Source organism: Sus scrofa, chromosome 18 (assembly GCF_054392235.1).
Source record: "Sus scrofa isolate SSC_HxYL_T2T_F1_AM1 chromosome 18, Sscrofa_HxYL_maternal_Yorkshire_Landrace_v2.0, whole genome shotgun sequence".
NCBI classification, from domain to species: Eukaryota; Metazoa; Chordata; class Mammalia; order Artiodactyla; family Suidae; genus Sus; species Sus scrofa.
In genome coordinates, this window is record NC_139400.1 from 46,223,882 (window position 1) to 46,240,440 (window position 16,559).

The 16,559-nt window shown below is 42.1% G+C and overlaps 1 protein-coding gene across 8 annotated transcripts in view; it reads left to right on the forward strand.

Annotated features, from left to right (window-relative positions):
- Positions 1-16,559, forward strand: part of ELMO1 (engulfment and cell motility 1) — a 555,188-nt gene that overhangs the window by 536,615 nt on the left and 2,014 nt on the right. For all 8 annotated transcript variants that reach the window (XM_021079239.2, XM_021079236.2, XM_085005792.1 and 5 more), the window contains one exon: positions 11,185-11,262. In XM_021079239.2, the coding sequence (XP_020934898.1) occupies positions 11,185-11,262 (78 nt within the window). The remainder of the gene's footprint in view (positions 1-11,184; positions 11,263-16,559) is intronic.

The following is a 16,559-nucleotide window of genomic DNA, read 5'->3' on the forward strand; positions in this document are numbered from 1 at the left end:
TAACAGCCTGCCTTGGAGTCTGTGGGTCATCTGTCTCATAGCATTTCTCTCTTCTCCACATGGGGAAATGAGGATTCCACAGCTCATTAGATTCCAGAAAAGCATCCTTAACTAGAACAGCAGGTCCCCAGCCTTCATGGTCTACCTCCTGTGGGGCTGCCTTCCTTCAGGAGCACCTGATTTCAGAGTACCCTCTTGGGGAGCACTGGCTCTGCTCAGCTCCAGCAGAGGTCCCCATGCTTATAGAACACTTGGAGCTGAGCAGGACAGAATGTGGAGGAAATTGGCAGCAACAAGAGTCTGTAACCTAAAGAAGGCCAGAATGGGATGTACTTGGCGGTAAACCAACCTGCCAGGACTCAAGGATGCTGAAGAAAGATAGAGAATTATGTACAACAGGTGCGAAGGAACATCTAGTTTCAGCGCCAACATGTAAAGAGCTTGGAGTTGTCACTCCTTACAGAAAGAAGAAACTGGACAGAGTGAAAATCAACAATTTTCTTGAACTACCAAGAGAACTGAGGTTGCAGGGCAGGCAACCATCCTGGAACCTGGAAATTTAGGTACATCCAGGGAATCACAGTGAGATCTGCTCACCTGAGGCAGAATCTACTGGAGCCATGAACTGTCAGTCATTTAGATGGCTGTTCTCGGAGTTCCTGTCGTGGCGCAGTGGGTAACGAATCTGACTAGGAACCATGAGGTTGAGGGTTCGATCCCTGGCCTTGCTCAATGGGTTAAGGACCTGGCATTGCCGTGAGCTCTGGTGTAGGTTGCAGACACGGCTTGGGTCTGGCATTGCTGTAGGCCAGTGGCTACAGCTCCAATTGGACCCCTAGCCTGGGAACCTCTGTATGCCACTCCCGTGGCCCTAGAAAAGGCAAAAAAAAAAAAAAAAATGTATAGGTGACTGTTCTATCAATTGCTAATATGTGAGTGAGAGAGTGAGAAACTTCGGGGAGGGGTGGAATATATGAGCTTTGCTTCCAGTAACCCTAGCAGAGTCTGTCAGTGAAGATCTTATAGAGCTCCTCCCTCCCCAACAGCCCACCTCCATCATGGTTCTGGCAGGTGAAAGAGGAGAGTAATCATGGAATATGACAGAGCCTTCTCCATAACAGAGTCCTGGTCTCTGGACCTTTTTCCCAGCTAAGGGAAGGGAATTTCTCCCACTGAATCCCTTTTTAGAATTTCTGTCTCAGCCATGGAGTTGGGATGGTGGAAACATAATCAACAGCAGTCAGAGCCTCAAGGAAATCAATAGGAACAGTAGCTATACTGTTGGAAAAGCTATGCTGCTGGTGATATATCTGAAAACGTGACAGTCACAAGACATATGACCCCTAAGAGATGACAATTTAATTGAAAAATTGAGTGCTATCCTTCACCTATATCTTACCACTACAACTAGACTCAAAAATAATAACACTGGACTAAAGCTGAAAGACCTGCAAGACACAAACTCTCTCTAAGGAGGAGTACTTAGGGAAGCTCAGAGTCAGTAAATGAGACAAAAACAGGGACACAGAAGAATTTGAAGCCCCTAGCCCTTATGAATACAGCAAACATTAAACATATCCCCTTTCCAGATTAACGTAACTCAATTCTCTAAAGATCAGTGTATCTCACTTCTTATCACCTGACACAGAATGTCTGGATTTCAACAAAAAGTTATAAGCATGCCTAAAAAACAGCCTGAAGAAACAAAGCAATCATCAGAACCAGACTTCAATATGACACAAATGTTGAAATTATCAGACAGAGAATTTAAAATAACTATGATTCAAAGGGTTATAGGCTCTCATGGAAAAAGTATACAACACGAAAGAATAAATGGGTAATGTAAGCAGAGAGATGGAAGCTCCAGAAATGAATCAAAAGGAAAGGCTAAAATAAAAAGCACTGTAACTGAAGTGATGAGTGCTTTTAATGGGATCATCAGTGGCTGAGGAAAGCATTAGTGAGCTTGAATTATTGAGTCAGTAGAAACTTCCTAAACTGAAATGCCAAGAGGAAAATAAATGAAAAAAAAAACTCAAACACCAAAGAACTGAGGAACAGTTGCAACAAGTATAACACACGTGTACTTAAAATACCAAAAGAGGGAATTCCCGTTGTGGCTCAGCACGTTAAGAATCCTACTAGTGCCCATGAGGGTCCAGGTTCACTCTCTGGCCTCACTCAGTGGATTAAGGATCTGGTGTTGTCACAAGCTTCGGTGTAGGTCATAGATGTGGCTCAGATCTGTCATTGATCTGGAACTTTAATATGCCACAGGTGCTGCCGTAAAAATAAAATAAAATAAAATAAAATACCAAAACAAATGGAATGAAATAGAAGAAATATCAAAGCAATAATGGCCAAGAACTTTCCAAAATTAAAGATAGTTATCAAACCACAGATCCAGAAAGCTTATAAAGTGCCAAGCAGAATAAATACCACCCCCCCAAAACATATCATATTCCAGCTGCAAAAAACCAAAGACAAAGATAAGATCTTAATCCAGAAGGAAAAAAAGCACCTCACCTATAGAAGAACAAAGGTAAAAATCCAAGTGGATTTTTCATCAGAAACCATGCAAGCAAGAAGAAAGTGAAATATTTAGTGTTGAAAAAAGAAAAAACAACCCACCATCCTAAAATTCCATATCCAGTGAAATTGTCTTTCAAAACCTAAGGAGAAATAAAGACTTTATCAGATAAACAAAAACCAAAGGAGGAGTTCCCGTCGTAGCTTGGTGGTTAATGAACCGACTAGAAACCATGAGGTTGCAGGTTCAATACCTGGCCTTTCTCAGTGGGTTAAGGATCCAGCATTGCTGTGAGCTGTGGTGTAGGTTGCAGATGCAGCTCGGATCTGGTGTTGCTGTGGCTGTGGCATAGGCCAGCAGCTACAGCTCCAATTAGGCCCCTAGCCTGGGAACCTCCATAGGCCCTAAAAAAAAAAAAAGAGAGAGAGAGAGAACCAGGGAATTCATTGCCAGCCATTGAATAGAAATGCCATTCATTTCTACTCTGCAAGAAATGTTTAAGGAAGTTCTTTAGCCAGAAGGAAAATTATGCAGGTCAGAAACTTGAATCTACACAAAGAATGGAAAAGCAAGAGCATCAGAGCAGGATTAAGTAGAGGTAAAATAAAAATTTTATTTTTGTTATTAATTCATCTAATATAACTCTTTGCTTAAAATAGTAATAGTAAAATGTGTTGGAGTCTTATGGCATATGGATAAGTGAAAAGAATGACGGCAAAGTCAAAAGGGGCAGGAGGGAGGAATTGGGATACTCAAACAGAAGCCAAAACAAAAAAAGGAGAAAAGAAAAAACAGAGAACAAATGCAACAAGTGAAAAAAGTTACAACATAGCAGATATGATCTAACCGTATCAATAGTCTTTTTAAATGTCAGTGGTCTAAGTACACCAATTAAAAGACAGAGATCATCAGAATGGATAAAAAGCAAGACTATATGTTTTGCACAAGAAGCCCACTTAAATATAAATACTAAGGTAAAAGTAATGAGATGGACAAAGATATCAGAATACACGAGGCAAACTAATAGAACTGAAAGGAGAAATTCACAGATGTATTATTATCCTGGATACTTCAGTACCCCTTTGTCAGCAATTGATAGATCAAGTGGGCAGAAAAATCAATAAGGATATCGATGACCTGAACAGCACCATCAATCAACTTGATCTAATTAACATTAATAGAAAATCCATGAAACAACAAGAGAATACACATTTTTCTCAAGCTCACAAGAAACATTTACCAAGCTGGACCATATTTGGGACCCTAAGATACATGTTAAATTTAAAAGAATAGGAATCATACAAAGTATGTTCTCAGTTTACAGTGGAATTAAACTAGAAATCAGTAAGAGAAAGGTAGCTGGAATATCCTCCCAAATGTTTGAAAATTTAAACACACTTTTAAATAACCCATGGTTCAAAGAAGAAGTCTAAAGAGAAATCACAAAATGCTTTAACTAAGTAGAATGAAAATATAATTTATGAAAATGAGCAGTGATCCTGCTGTATAGCACTGGGAACTATACCTAGTCATTTATGATAGAGCATGATAATGTGAGAAAAAAGAATGTATACATGTATGTGTGATTGGGTCACCTTGCTATACAGTAGAAATTGACAGAACACTGTAAACCAGCTATAATGGAAAAAATAAAAATCATTATTAAAAAAATAGAGCAAGCCCTGCCAACCCAAAAATACATACATACATACATACATACAATTTATTGGAATATAAAAAAATGTGTGGGTCGTGGTGAAGGCAATGCTTAGAGGGAAATTTATAGCATTAAATGCACATATTCGGCAAGAAGAAAGATCTAAAGATCAATGGTTTCCACCTTAGGAAATTAGAGAAAGAAGAGCAAATTAAACCTAAAATCAACAGAAGAAAAGAAATAATAAAAGAAATCAATGGAATTGAAAACAAATGAGAAAAATCAACAAAACCAAAACTTGGTTCTTGGCAAAGATAATAAAGTTGATAAATTTCTATCCTGACTAACCAGGAAAAAAATGAAAGAAGACACAAGCTACTAATATCTAAACAGGTGTGGAGATGATGCTCTCATTTAAGCATGTGGTACGTGTGGGTAAATTTGACTGTGTTGTATGAGATTTCTCTCCCCTTAGAGGAGACCAACAAAACAGAGTAAATGACATTTCCAACCTTTTTAAAAATTGTAATGACGGAGTTCCCGTCATGGCGCAGTGGTTAACGAATCCGACTAGGAACCATAAGGTTGAGGGTTCGATCCCTGCCCTTGCTCAGTGGGTTGATGATCCGGCATTGCCGTGAGCTGTGGTGTAAGTTGCAGACGTGGCTCGGATCCCGCGTTGCTGTGGCTCTGGCGTAGGCTGGCAGCTACAGCTCCAATTCGACCCCTAGCCTGGGAACCTCCATATGCCACAGGAGCAGCCTGAGAAATAGCAAAAAGACAAAAAAAAACCACAATGTAATGACACAGAAAATGGGACAGGTGGACGGAGGGATGAGATGATGGATGGATGGATGGATGGATGGATGGATGGATAAATGGGACACATTGCTATAAACATATAGATAAGACTTCAAATTGAGGCTACTTTCTGGGATTCACTGACCCAGATGTTCCAGCCACTCCTGGCTCTTCCAGGCTACCTTGAGAGCTGAGAGAGGCAGTAGTATCTCTGGCAGCGGGATTCTTTCACTTATACGCATATAAAAATTATCTTGTAGCATTAATGGTGTTCATACACCTGGTTCTTCAGGCAAAACATCAAAAGGCGGAAAGGAAACCCACAGTTCTAATAATTTATTTCCTCAACTCACCCACACCCGGCCCTTCTCCAGTACTCCAGAGGCTGCTCCTCCCTACTTCTGGGATTTCTGGATAGGAAAGTGGAGACCTGCAGCTTATAAGGAAAGTCAGCCAAAATGTGTCCATAGGAGGTCCATCAGCACACGGCAGTGGGCAGTAACCAAGGCGTGTTCCTGGCTCTTCCACTTTTCCAGCTAGAGAGTAGGCTCTGACATTTTGGGCCACTGGACTCCCCATTAGCTTAATTATTGAACAGGGCAAATTGGGACATGAGCATCCTTAAGGGAGATACTTTGTGAACAGCAAAATGTTGGTAACATAGTACTTCTCACTCATTCGACATCAGACATGTCCAGCGTTGCCTAAGATCCTGGCAACAGGAAAGGAAAGGAACCGAGCCTTTCTGTGAAGGCAGAGGCATTTGTTTGTAAAGTCATTCACTCAACATCGGCGTGCCTGAGATAGGAAGTAAGTGACCGCCAGGCAGACAGGGCCCTGGCCTCCTGGAGCTTAGACTCTGACATCTTTAGCAGAAGTTGGTGTGACAGGAGAGTTTCTCTGAGGCAAAAAGTGTTCACCCTTGGAGTTCCCGCTATGGTACGGTGGGTTAAGAACCTGACTGCAATGGCAAGAGTTGCTACAGAGGTGCAGGTTCAATCCGCAGCCCGGGGGCGGTGGGTTTAAGGATCTAATATTGCAGCAGTTGTGGCACAGGTTGCAGCTGTGGCTCAGATTCAGCCCCTGGTTGGGGAACTTCCATATGCCAGGGTGCAAGCATTTAAAGAAAAAAAAAGGAGAGATTAGAACATTTCTGACACTTGAAAAGAATTATCATAGATGAATGGATATTCAACTGGAAGAATTTGACTTTTAAGGATTAAAGCTTCTAAATTCAGACTCAGTAACTTATCAAATAAAGCTGATTTGTTGCTTTAATTTTGAATGTGGACATTCCTGGCACTTATCCCACCGAATTTGGGGCTTATAGTTAAACAGTTACCATGTAATCACAAGATGGAACATCTGACCAGATCTCAGTGATATGAATAGGAACGTATTTAATATAAGAAAAGCTTCCTTCTCACCATGTCCAGAGTCCAGCTTTTATTTTTCCTGTATGATTCATGTACCTGAAATAAGATGCAGATGACACTAGAAGCTGATGTTCTAGCATCAGTTTGAAAACTCTGGTCTTAACCAAAAAGTCCTTTTATTCAGATTTACTTCATTATTCATACTCATACTGTTTGAGTATCTTCTTTATACCAGGCTTGTGCCAGGTGCTAGGAATCCAAAGATAAATATGTCCTGCCATCCCTGGTGTTGAGCAGATGTAAGACTTAGGTATCTTGAGCTCCCATCGTGGCTTGGCTTGGAGGAAACGATTCTGACTAGCATCCGTGAGGACACAGGTTCGATCCCTGGCCCCACTCAGTGGGTTAAGGATCTGGCGTTGCTGTGAGCTGTGGCGTAGGTCACAGACAAGGCTTGGATCTGGCGTTGCTGTGAGCTGTGGCGTAGGTCACAGACGAGGCTTGGATCTGGCGTTGCTGTGGCTGTGGTGTAGGCTGGCGGCTATAGCTCCAATTCGACCCCTAGCCTGGCAACGTCCATATGCCACGAGTGCGACCCTAAAAAGACCACACACACAAAAAAAGACTTATGTATCAAATGCCGTTACAATCTAACATTGCCTGTGCCCCAATAAATTTAAACGCGGGAAGCACCTAGGAGACTTAAGAAGCCTCGTGGAGGAAATGACGTCTGAATTGAGTTTTGGAAAGGACTTGACCAGGTGGAGAAGCAAAGGGAAGACTTTCTAGGAGGAGGAAACAGTGTGTGAAAAGGCGCAAGAGCCTTTGACATCGGAAGGAATTTCCTCTTATTGAGAAACATTGAATTCAGAGTATAGGATTGGTGGGGACAGAGAGATGAAAATGGTTTGGAGAACTGTTGGTTGATAATGCTAGGATAGGTGGAGACCAGAACATTATAACCGCTTTAAAAAAGGCAATATCCTCTCTTATCACAAATAAGCGAATGAATGACTGCCTTTCCCTTCTAAAGTAGAAACTCAAACTCATAGTATTTATGCAGATGAGCAGCGATCAGGCCATATTTAACACACACACATGCCAAGTTACATCCTGCATCTTTTAGGCAAAATATTTTGCCCTCGAGACGACCTGGTCAGATGGTGGAGAGCCAACACCATTAAAGCAAATGCCAGGCAAGATGGCCAAATGAGGCACATCACCCCAAAACAATAAAGGAATGGCAGCCCATCATTTGACCCTTGGAAGATGGCAGTCCTCAAACCAAGGTGCCATCATGCCTAGAACTTCTCTGAGCATCCCCTGACCCAGGATCCCTTGTTGCTGGTCTCAGGGCCAGAGGGTTGAGTACAGGAACAGAGGCTATAAAATCAGTTCCTCCTGCTTCCCATAAGCCCCAAACTCACTTATCCCAGAACTTCCTCCATATGATAGGTGAATTAGTGGAACAGAGGATAGAAATAAGCTGCTCCTGGACATGATGTTCACTGAACTAAATCCAGCGGGAATAAAAGATCTTAGGTGGTGAGGAGCAGAGCCCAGAGCATCAGATGTGTTAAGAGAGTGTTGTGGTGTGTGACAAGGAGCCCCTGAGGGGGACGCTGCCCCAGATTCACCACCGCTTACTCCATCTCCTCCTGGCACCTCTCTCCATCACAGGCAGTTTGGACAGGTGGCAGCTTCTGGAGTGTCAGCCCGAGAGGGGCCATCGCTCCCAGCTCTGCAGCCTGTCTGCTCACAGTGCTGGAGAGTTGACCTTCACCAATGCCTCAATGACAGCAAGCCAGAGACGTCAATAAAACTCATTATAAGTGATAGCAGCCTTTAACGCAGCCGTGCGGGTCAGAGAAGTAATTCCTCCAGCCCCTCCCACGCAGCTTTGGTGAAATTAAAGTGGGGATTGACATTCTGACGAATTTCCCATTTCCTGCCTGTGTTTATCAGGAATCTAGGTCATGACAGCTCCGCTCATTCATGTCTTCACTGGTAAATGCCTTAGAAGGGCAAAGCTCAAAGTTTGCAGGCCCCCTCCTTTTCCTCCCTTCTCTGTGCTCTGTGCCTTACAGAAGAGAAAGTGTCACAAAGGACAAGCAGGCTGACACTATGGTCTCAAGTGACTTCAGCACCTAGTCAAGAGGACACGCCTGGACTCTGGTGATGTTCACACCTGCTGGCATAAGCAAGGGGCTGATTGGCCACATGCCTGCCCTGAACAAAGCAGCAGTCACGGTCCAGCATCAGCCAGGAATCCATTGTCAATTTCCCCTTTTCCTATTGACCTCCAAAGGTCACCTAGTGCTGCTCTAATGTCCTGAATGTCCAAAAGCAAAGCCCGTCCTCTCCTTTCTCTCCAATCTCAAGCATGAGTCAGTTTTCCTAATGCATGACACTTAGATTAGTAAATAAATCATTATTTATGTCAATGTTTCTCATCTAAGAACAACGTTTATGAATTTATGACATTAGAGCTTAACAAAAAAATATTTTCAATTTTTTGAAAGAAGAAAATAATCGGAGTTCCTGTCGTGGTGCAGCGGAAACGAATCTGACCAGGAACCATGAGGTTGCGGGTTTGATCCCTGGCCTCACTCAGTGGGTTAAGGATCCAGCATTGCCATGAGCGGTGGTGTAGGTCACAACAGCTCGGATTCCGCGTTGCTGTGGCTCTGGCGTAGGCCAGTGGCTACAGCTCCGATTAGACCCCTAGCCTGGGAACGTCCATATGCCGAGGGAAGCAGCCCTAGAAAAGGCAAAAAGACAAAAAAAAAAAAAAAAAGAAAAAGAAAAAGAAAAGAATTGCCTGGGATCTCAGCAACTTAACATTATTATTTTCATTTCACATATTGGCTTCCAAGCAGACACAGTTCATAATTGTGATCAGTATGTATATAATGTTCATTTCACCTGGTTTTTTTTGTTTTGTTTGTTTAGCTTAAGATCAGATTTCCATAATTATGTTGAATGCCTGGCTGCATGTATTTCTCTGGGTTGCTAAGTTGTGATTTCCTAAGTGGTTTACTCAAAGAAGGGAGGACATTTATTTTGTTTCTCAGATTATGTTCTTACAGATAATAATGCATACAGCTTTTGCTTCCTTTCGAATTTTTTAGGAATAACCTCAGGAGTGGGTTCCCTGGTTCTTGGTATGGATTACCTTACTGGCTTTAAAAAAAAAAAAAAAAAAAAAAAAAAAAGAGACACCAATTTATGGTACCACTGCTGGAGCCCATAACCATTTTTATTATAAACTCAAAGACCCCAAAAGAGATACCAAACATACGGGAAAATTGCTTCTGTTTGTTTGATGAACTCTTTTTTTTAATATTGTTGATCATTACTGGGCAAGCTTGAATGGAAGCCTAAGGAAGAGAAAAATGAAAAATGAAGAGGGGGTAGTTTTACAGAATAACTCCCATTCCATGACTCGGCACGTTTTCCTTCTCTCGTTTCTATTTCTGGCAGGGGTGGGATGCCATAGGAGTGTGAGATACTGGCAGGTCTGGGCTCAGAACAAGAGTGGCTTTCCTTCATGAGGGAACAGCTAGAGTTGAGCCAGATACAGACAATGTCCAGAAGAGGCATCCAGCTAATGCTAGACTTTTGGGAGTTCAGTTTGGAAGGATTCTTTAGCTCATCTGAAACTCTGAAATCTGGAGGTATTGACCTCATCTTTCTGCCTTCTGTCTTCTTTCTGGGGCATTCTTCTTTTGACCAAAGGTAAATCCTCTGACAGATGCTGAGGTAGGAAATGACATGGAGAGATCTTCCCCCCAAAAAAGAACGCCTTGTGGGTAGTTCCTAAGAGCACAGCTCCTGGAGCATTATCAGCGGTGCCTCATAATGGCACAGGAGAGAGGTGGGCTAGCATGTGTGTTACATGATGCAGAGCACCAAGGGGATTCACTTGGCCTTTCCCTCCAGGTTAGAAGCTGTCAGGTATTGAGCTGTGCGATGACTCTTGTCTTCTATAGGATGTACCCAGCCGATTGCTCAGTCCAGTAGAATAGTCCTCATCCCCAATATTGTACAGGGCATGCACAATATTGAGAAGTATACATTAACATGTATATTAGATATGATGCTGTTTCAGCCAAGGTCCCTCAGCTACAATGAAATGACACCGATCCTTTGGGTCTGGCTCATAGTCTATACTCAGTAGAGAGTCACCAATGAATGAACCCAGATATTTTGACCCTTGGGCCCATGCTCTCCTTTATACTCTGCAGCCACTATAGGCTGAAACTAGGTTTTGTATAACCTTTGCTTTACAGTAGTTCTGAGGTCAAAGGGCAGACATGTTACCTATAGATAATGGGTTCACTCAGAAGCCTCATTAGCTCCTGTGTAGCTTCCAGGTTCTAGGAAGTCTATAACCTTATGGACACCTGTTTGTTTGGAAGTGATAGATGATAGAGTGGTCCATAATGCAGCTGATTGTTTTTCATGGTCTCCCTGGGAGAGAGATGCTGAAGGAAGGAGAGTAGCATAGCTCTAAGGCTGTGTGGCCTTGGACAAATCACTTAACCTCTCTGAGCTCCTTCCCATAAAAGGGGAATGATGCTCCATGCGCTGTGTAGAGAATTAATGAGATGGTTCCGTGCAGTCCTCGCCTAAACAGAGAGAAGGAAATGTGTTGTGAACCTTGAAAAACACAGTCCTTCCTCCTATCTGCCTCACTGCTGCTGCTCCTATCTGGACGCTCTGGAACCTCGCTTCCATGTGCAACCTGCAGCCACTTGCAGCTGCAAAACAAACATGCCAGTTTTCATCAATGTGGTGTTTTCTCTGATCTCTTGTAGGAGGTGCTCGAACTCGCTTTCTCGATCTTGTATGACTCCAACTGCCAGCTGAATTTCATAGCTCCTGACAAGCATGAGGTAAGGGTCTCAATGGGGTTCATTTATGAATGTCATGTTTTCTTGAGAAAAACAGGCAGGTAAAAAAACATTGGGAAGAAATTTTATCTTTAAAAAAGCCTAAGAAAAATCAAGAACATCTTGTTGACTTGGAATAGAATGGAAACCTCTCAAAAAATTGCAAGCTGTAACATGTTCAACTTCTTACTAGCTTGAGCAGTAGTTCATGGTAAAGAAAAAGAATGTACGAATGCTTCATTCACAGTGAGGGCATGATTGTTAACCCAGAAGAAGTATCAGCCTGGTTATATCTTTGGTTGTCTTTGAATATTTAGTTTTTGGTCAGGAAAAACTTGTTTCTACTCTTTAAAACATTTGATGAAGTAGGCTTTCTACCATGTTTCTTTAAGTTATTTTAGGAGATTTAGGGCCGTCTCTGCTGTTGGAATTTTATTTTTGAGATGCTTTTATTCCTTTTTGACATCTTGTTATAAGTATAATTTGTTTTTCTTCTTGAAGAACGCTGTCAGCTATATTTAAAATATTTAGCATAAATCTAGGAAAATGCATTTGTAAGACGAAGTGGCAGCGATGGCTGATTTAACTTTTTCTCTTGTAAACTAGAACCCAACATCATGCTTGAAACTCTTATTTTTAGATGATACCATTCAAATTTTTGTTGTGCCTGTGGTTACATAAAAAGCTTTTTGAAAGGAAGGAACGTTTTAATAGAATTTGAATTTTGTTCCCCATTTCCTCCAGGAGACTTAGCTCATTTAGAAGTTATTCTGCATTTGGCTTTCACTGGTTTGAAGCTTTTGAATAAAACTGTACATCCCAAAGAGAGACGAAAGATAAAATGCCAATCCTGCATTTAGAGTGGTGCTTAAATATGATTCTGTGTTACTTGACATTTCGTTCGCAGAAGGGGATGACTTTGTCTTCATCTTCTTGAAAATAGATACTGTGTCCTACCATTTCTCTTTTTAAATAAAATTGTAGTTGTACACCGGCCACCATATTCAAGATACATACAGATGTATGAGAAACTACTTAAAGTAGGAAACTTTGGGTGTTATTTAAATCCATGCAAGGCTGTTTCTCCTGGTGTATGTTAATTCCACATAAGGATTTGGGATTGCCAAATTTTTATTCATATCTGCCCCTTTTTGTTGATGGAGTAAAGAGAAAAATGCCATGCACTCGTGAATGCTTTTAATTTCTTCAGCCCACTTCCGTATCTATTACCTTGTTTTATTTGCATTCTCACTCCATAAAATAGAATGTTCTATTACAGATATCCTCATTGATTAAAGGAGGAGAGAGAGGCCTCCTAAAATTGAATGCCTCGATAAAGGTATCAGAATACTCTGTACCAGGTACCATTCAATGCTGTATGTGCTTCACCCCCACTTAATCCGCATTCTGTAATCTCTGAAAGAAACAAACTAATGTTATTGCCATTTTATAAAAAGGGGAAATGAGGCACAGGGAGGTTAAGAAACGTGTCCAAGATCAAACAAATAGTGACAGAGCTGGGATTTAAACCGTGGGAGTCTTGTCCAGAAGTGGCTTCTCTTTGGCCCCTACTCTGTGTAGCTTGGAAGGAAAAACTCAGGACCTGGCCTCCGGACTTCCTGCCAGTGCCCATCCCCCAGCTGCAGCAGTTTCCAACCCACCACCAATCAGGTTCTACGCATAGGCCCACCCACAGCCAGTTGCCACACCCCAAGTTATTTTCGAAGCACATCCAGATATCATAACATTTTATTTGTAAATAGTCCCCTGTTGCACCTCCAAATCATAAAGCATCCCCTTTGAAACATAACTGCAATACCATGATCACACCCAATGTTATAATATTTTAATACCACAACACGCGGTCGGTTTTCAGATTCTCCAATTGTCTCGTTTCTGTGGGGGTACTTTGTTCAGATCAGAATCCAAATAAGACCTATACCTGGCAATTGGTTCACATGTTTCTTCAGTTTCCTTGCATCTGTATTCTGGGTCACTCTTGCTCTCTCGTGAGCATGTGCACATGCCTTGTTTCCGTGTAATGTGTTCATTGGAAAAAAGCAGCTCATCTCTTTGGAAGCATTGAAAATAGTTCTAGATTTTTCTGATTTTGATTCCATGTATTAGTTTCCTATGGCGCTGTAACAAATGACCACAAATTTTGTGGCGTAAAACGCCGTAAATTTATTATCATATGATTCTGGCAATCAAAAGTCTGATGCATGTCTTCGTGGGTTAAACTCATTATCGGCAGAGCTGAACTCCATTCTGGACAAGGGGATAATCCATTTCCTCACCCTTCCCCCTTCTAGAGGTCACCCACATTCCTTGGCTCTTTCTTCACCTCCATGGTCTACAGTAAGGCAGTCTGACCTCCTCTTTCTATTGAAGGCTCTCTCTCTCACTCACTCCTATTCTATTTGCTCTTCAACAGACCTTTGCAATTATATTGGCCCCACCTAGATAATACCAGAGAAGGCTGCTATTTTAAGGTCAGATGGGTGGTTAGCAATCTTTCTTTTTGCGTTTTGTTTTGTTTTGTTTTGTCTTTTTAGGGCCGCACCCACAGCATATGGAATTTCCCAGGCTAGGAGTCCAGTCAGAGCTGTAGCTCCCAGCCTATACCACAGCCACAGCAACGCAGGATTCCAGCCTTGTCTGCAACCTACACTTCAGCTCACAGCAATGCTGGATCCTTAACCCACTGAGCAAGACCAGGGATGGAACCCATGTCCTCATGGATACTAGTCGTTACCGCTGAGCCATGATGGGAACGCCATCAGATGGTTAGCAATCTTAATTCCTTTTGCCATGTAACCTAATATAGCCACAGGTTCTAGGGACTAGGGCACGGTCTTATTTAAAAGGAGGGTATTTTTCTGCTTCCCACAACCTACGCTGTCATTTCACATTTGCCTGCCTCCTATTAAGTGGTAGCTAGATGCTTAATCAAATTCAGGCTTAGCTTGAAGCAACAATAGTATTATATTCTTCCATGATGTCTGGTTGTCTCTCTTTTGGGGATGTTTACAGCCATTGACAATTATTGCCTAGATCCTTGGATCCATTTGATGTTGGGAAAGGTTAATATTTCAATTCTATTGTTTCTTCTTCATTTATTAATAGGATAGTTACATAAAGAGAAGAGGGCCTCATCAACTATTCGGTTGCCCTGAAGTTGTACAGTGTACAAATGACAGGCAGGAGACATACTTGATTCCTTTTGCCAGGTTTCAAAATAATGAGCCTCTTCCAAAGGAGACCAATGAGGGGTTTTTGGTATTTGAGTATCATTATGAAGTTATGGATTTACATAACTTTGTATTTCAGTAGGTTTTGGTTATTGTCATTATCAGTGTTCAAATTATCTTTATCTAGAGAAAGAAGGAACACCTTCTGGTCGGCTTCTGAGTCCTGTTGACATACGTCTTTGACAGCTTTCAGGCCTCTGTCATGACAGCATATTCCAGGTTCATCTTGTACATGTCCTGCCTTTTCTCTATGGAGCCTCGGCTCCTTTGGGTATTTAGCAAGCAGAATGTGGACATTATGTGTGCCTTTCAGTACCTGGTTAGTCATTATTTTTAGGTCTTTTTGTCAACAGAGCTTGGAGTTATGTTTTTTTAAAGACAAAAACACATCCCAAGTTCTTATTGATCCTTCCATCTTAGAGTCAGTACCATAGAGTTTTTACTTATTGGCGATGTACTGTTTAAGGAAATTCTCTGTGCTTGTTGCTTCTCAAAAGAAACACACCACAGAAGTGTTCCTTTGAGTTAAATTAGTCTGTCCTAGGAATCTAGCCAGGACTGGGAAGGCTGCATACAAAGAGCAGTAATCCCCAGCAGCTTGGGATTTACAACGAAGCAGTGTTGGCACTGGAAGGGGTCTTAGAGAGCCCGAGGTTCAGTGGTGCCCATATCTGGAGGAGCATCAGAACCAACTGGAAGCTTTTCTAAATAAAATTTCCTAACCCAAGATCCATAAGATAAGGATCCACAGAGTAGGACCTGGGTATCTATTTTTATCAAGCTTATTTCTGAGACAACAAATGTTTAGATGTGTTCAGAATATATCTGAGGAATCCACGAGGATGCTAATAAGACTTCCAGAAATCCCTTAGCCCTCAGCTGTTGTTTAGTTGGGTTAAGTGCTTTGGCTGAGATCACATAGCCAAGGCAGAACCAAAGCTCAGGTTCAGGAACTTGTTCAGTACTGCACTGTTCAGACACGCACTACTCATAATACACCCATGATATGCTTGCTCCGCTTAAACAGTGGGGCCACCAATATGCATCATGGTAGATTTCCATCACATCATTATGACAAGATTTGTAGAGAGCTTGCCATCTTATAGTACTTTTATGTTGAGATATGCTGTCACATTCTGGTACATAGCTCAGGTGGCCACAGTGCAAAGGACAAGCTAAATAGGGTCTGGAATTGCAGCTTGACCCAGTGAGGGCAAGAGAGGGGATAATCTAGAGCACATTCTAGAAGCAAGGCACGTCCAACAGGAAGAGCAGAGAAATTGCTATCAAAGAAGTCGTATATAGGACTATGACTTCCTAAAATGTGGACAAAACATAGAATCCAGAATACAAGCAGTTTTTTTTTTTAATTAAAGTATATTTAATTTACAGTGTTGTGTCCATTTCTGCTGCAGGCAAGCAGGTTTTTGTTTTTCAATTTTGTTGTTGTTTTGGCTTTTTAGGGCAACACCTGCAGCACATGAATTCCCAGGCTAGGGGTCAAATCAGAGCTGTAGCCACTGGCATATGCCGCAGCCACAGCAACGCAGTGGGATCTGAGCTGAGTCTGTGACCTACACCACAACTCAAGGCAACGCCGGATCCTTAACTCACTGAGCAAGGCCAGGGATCAAACCTGCATCCTCATGGTTACTAGTCAAATTCATTTCCACTGAGCCATGATGGGACCTCCCAGGAAGGATTTTTTTTTTTTTTTTTTTCAAGATGCTGACAACAGAGGCCAGTTCTCCCAGCAGGTATCATGGCTCGAATACCAGGGCAGGACAAGGCTTCAGCCTCTGGAGGGAATCCGACAAGAGCAAGAGAGGTCCTCAGATAAACAAAACATGGTCCTTTTCTTCAAGGAGCTCACAGTCTACTGGAGAGGCCATGGGCATGATTAATTTTAAGAGAAAGGAAGAACTGAAGTCATAATTGGGTACTATGGAATGCTTTCCAAAACAGGGAAGGTCCCCAGGGACCTTCATCACCCAATAATGTTAGCCACTTTGCATATCAGACGTCAGGCAGCATTTAGCTAGTTTCCCC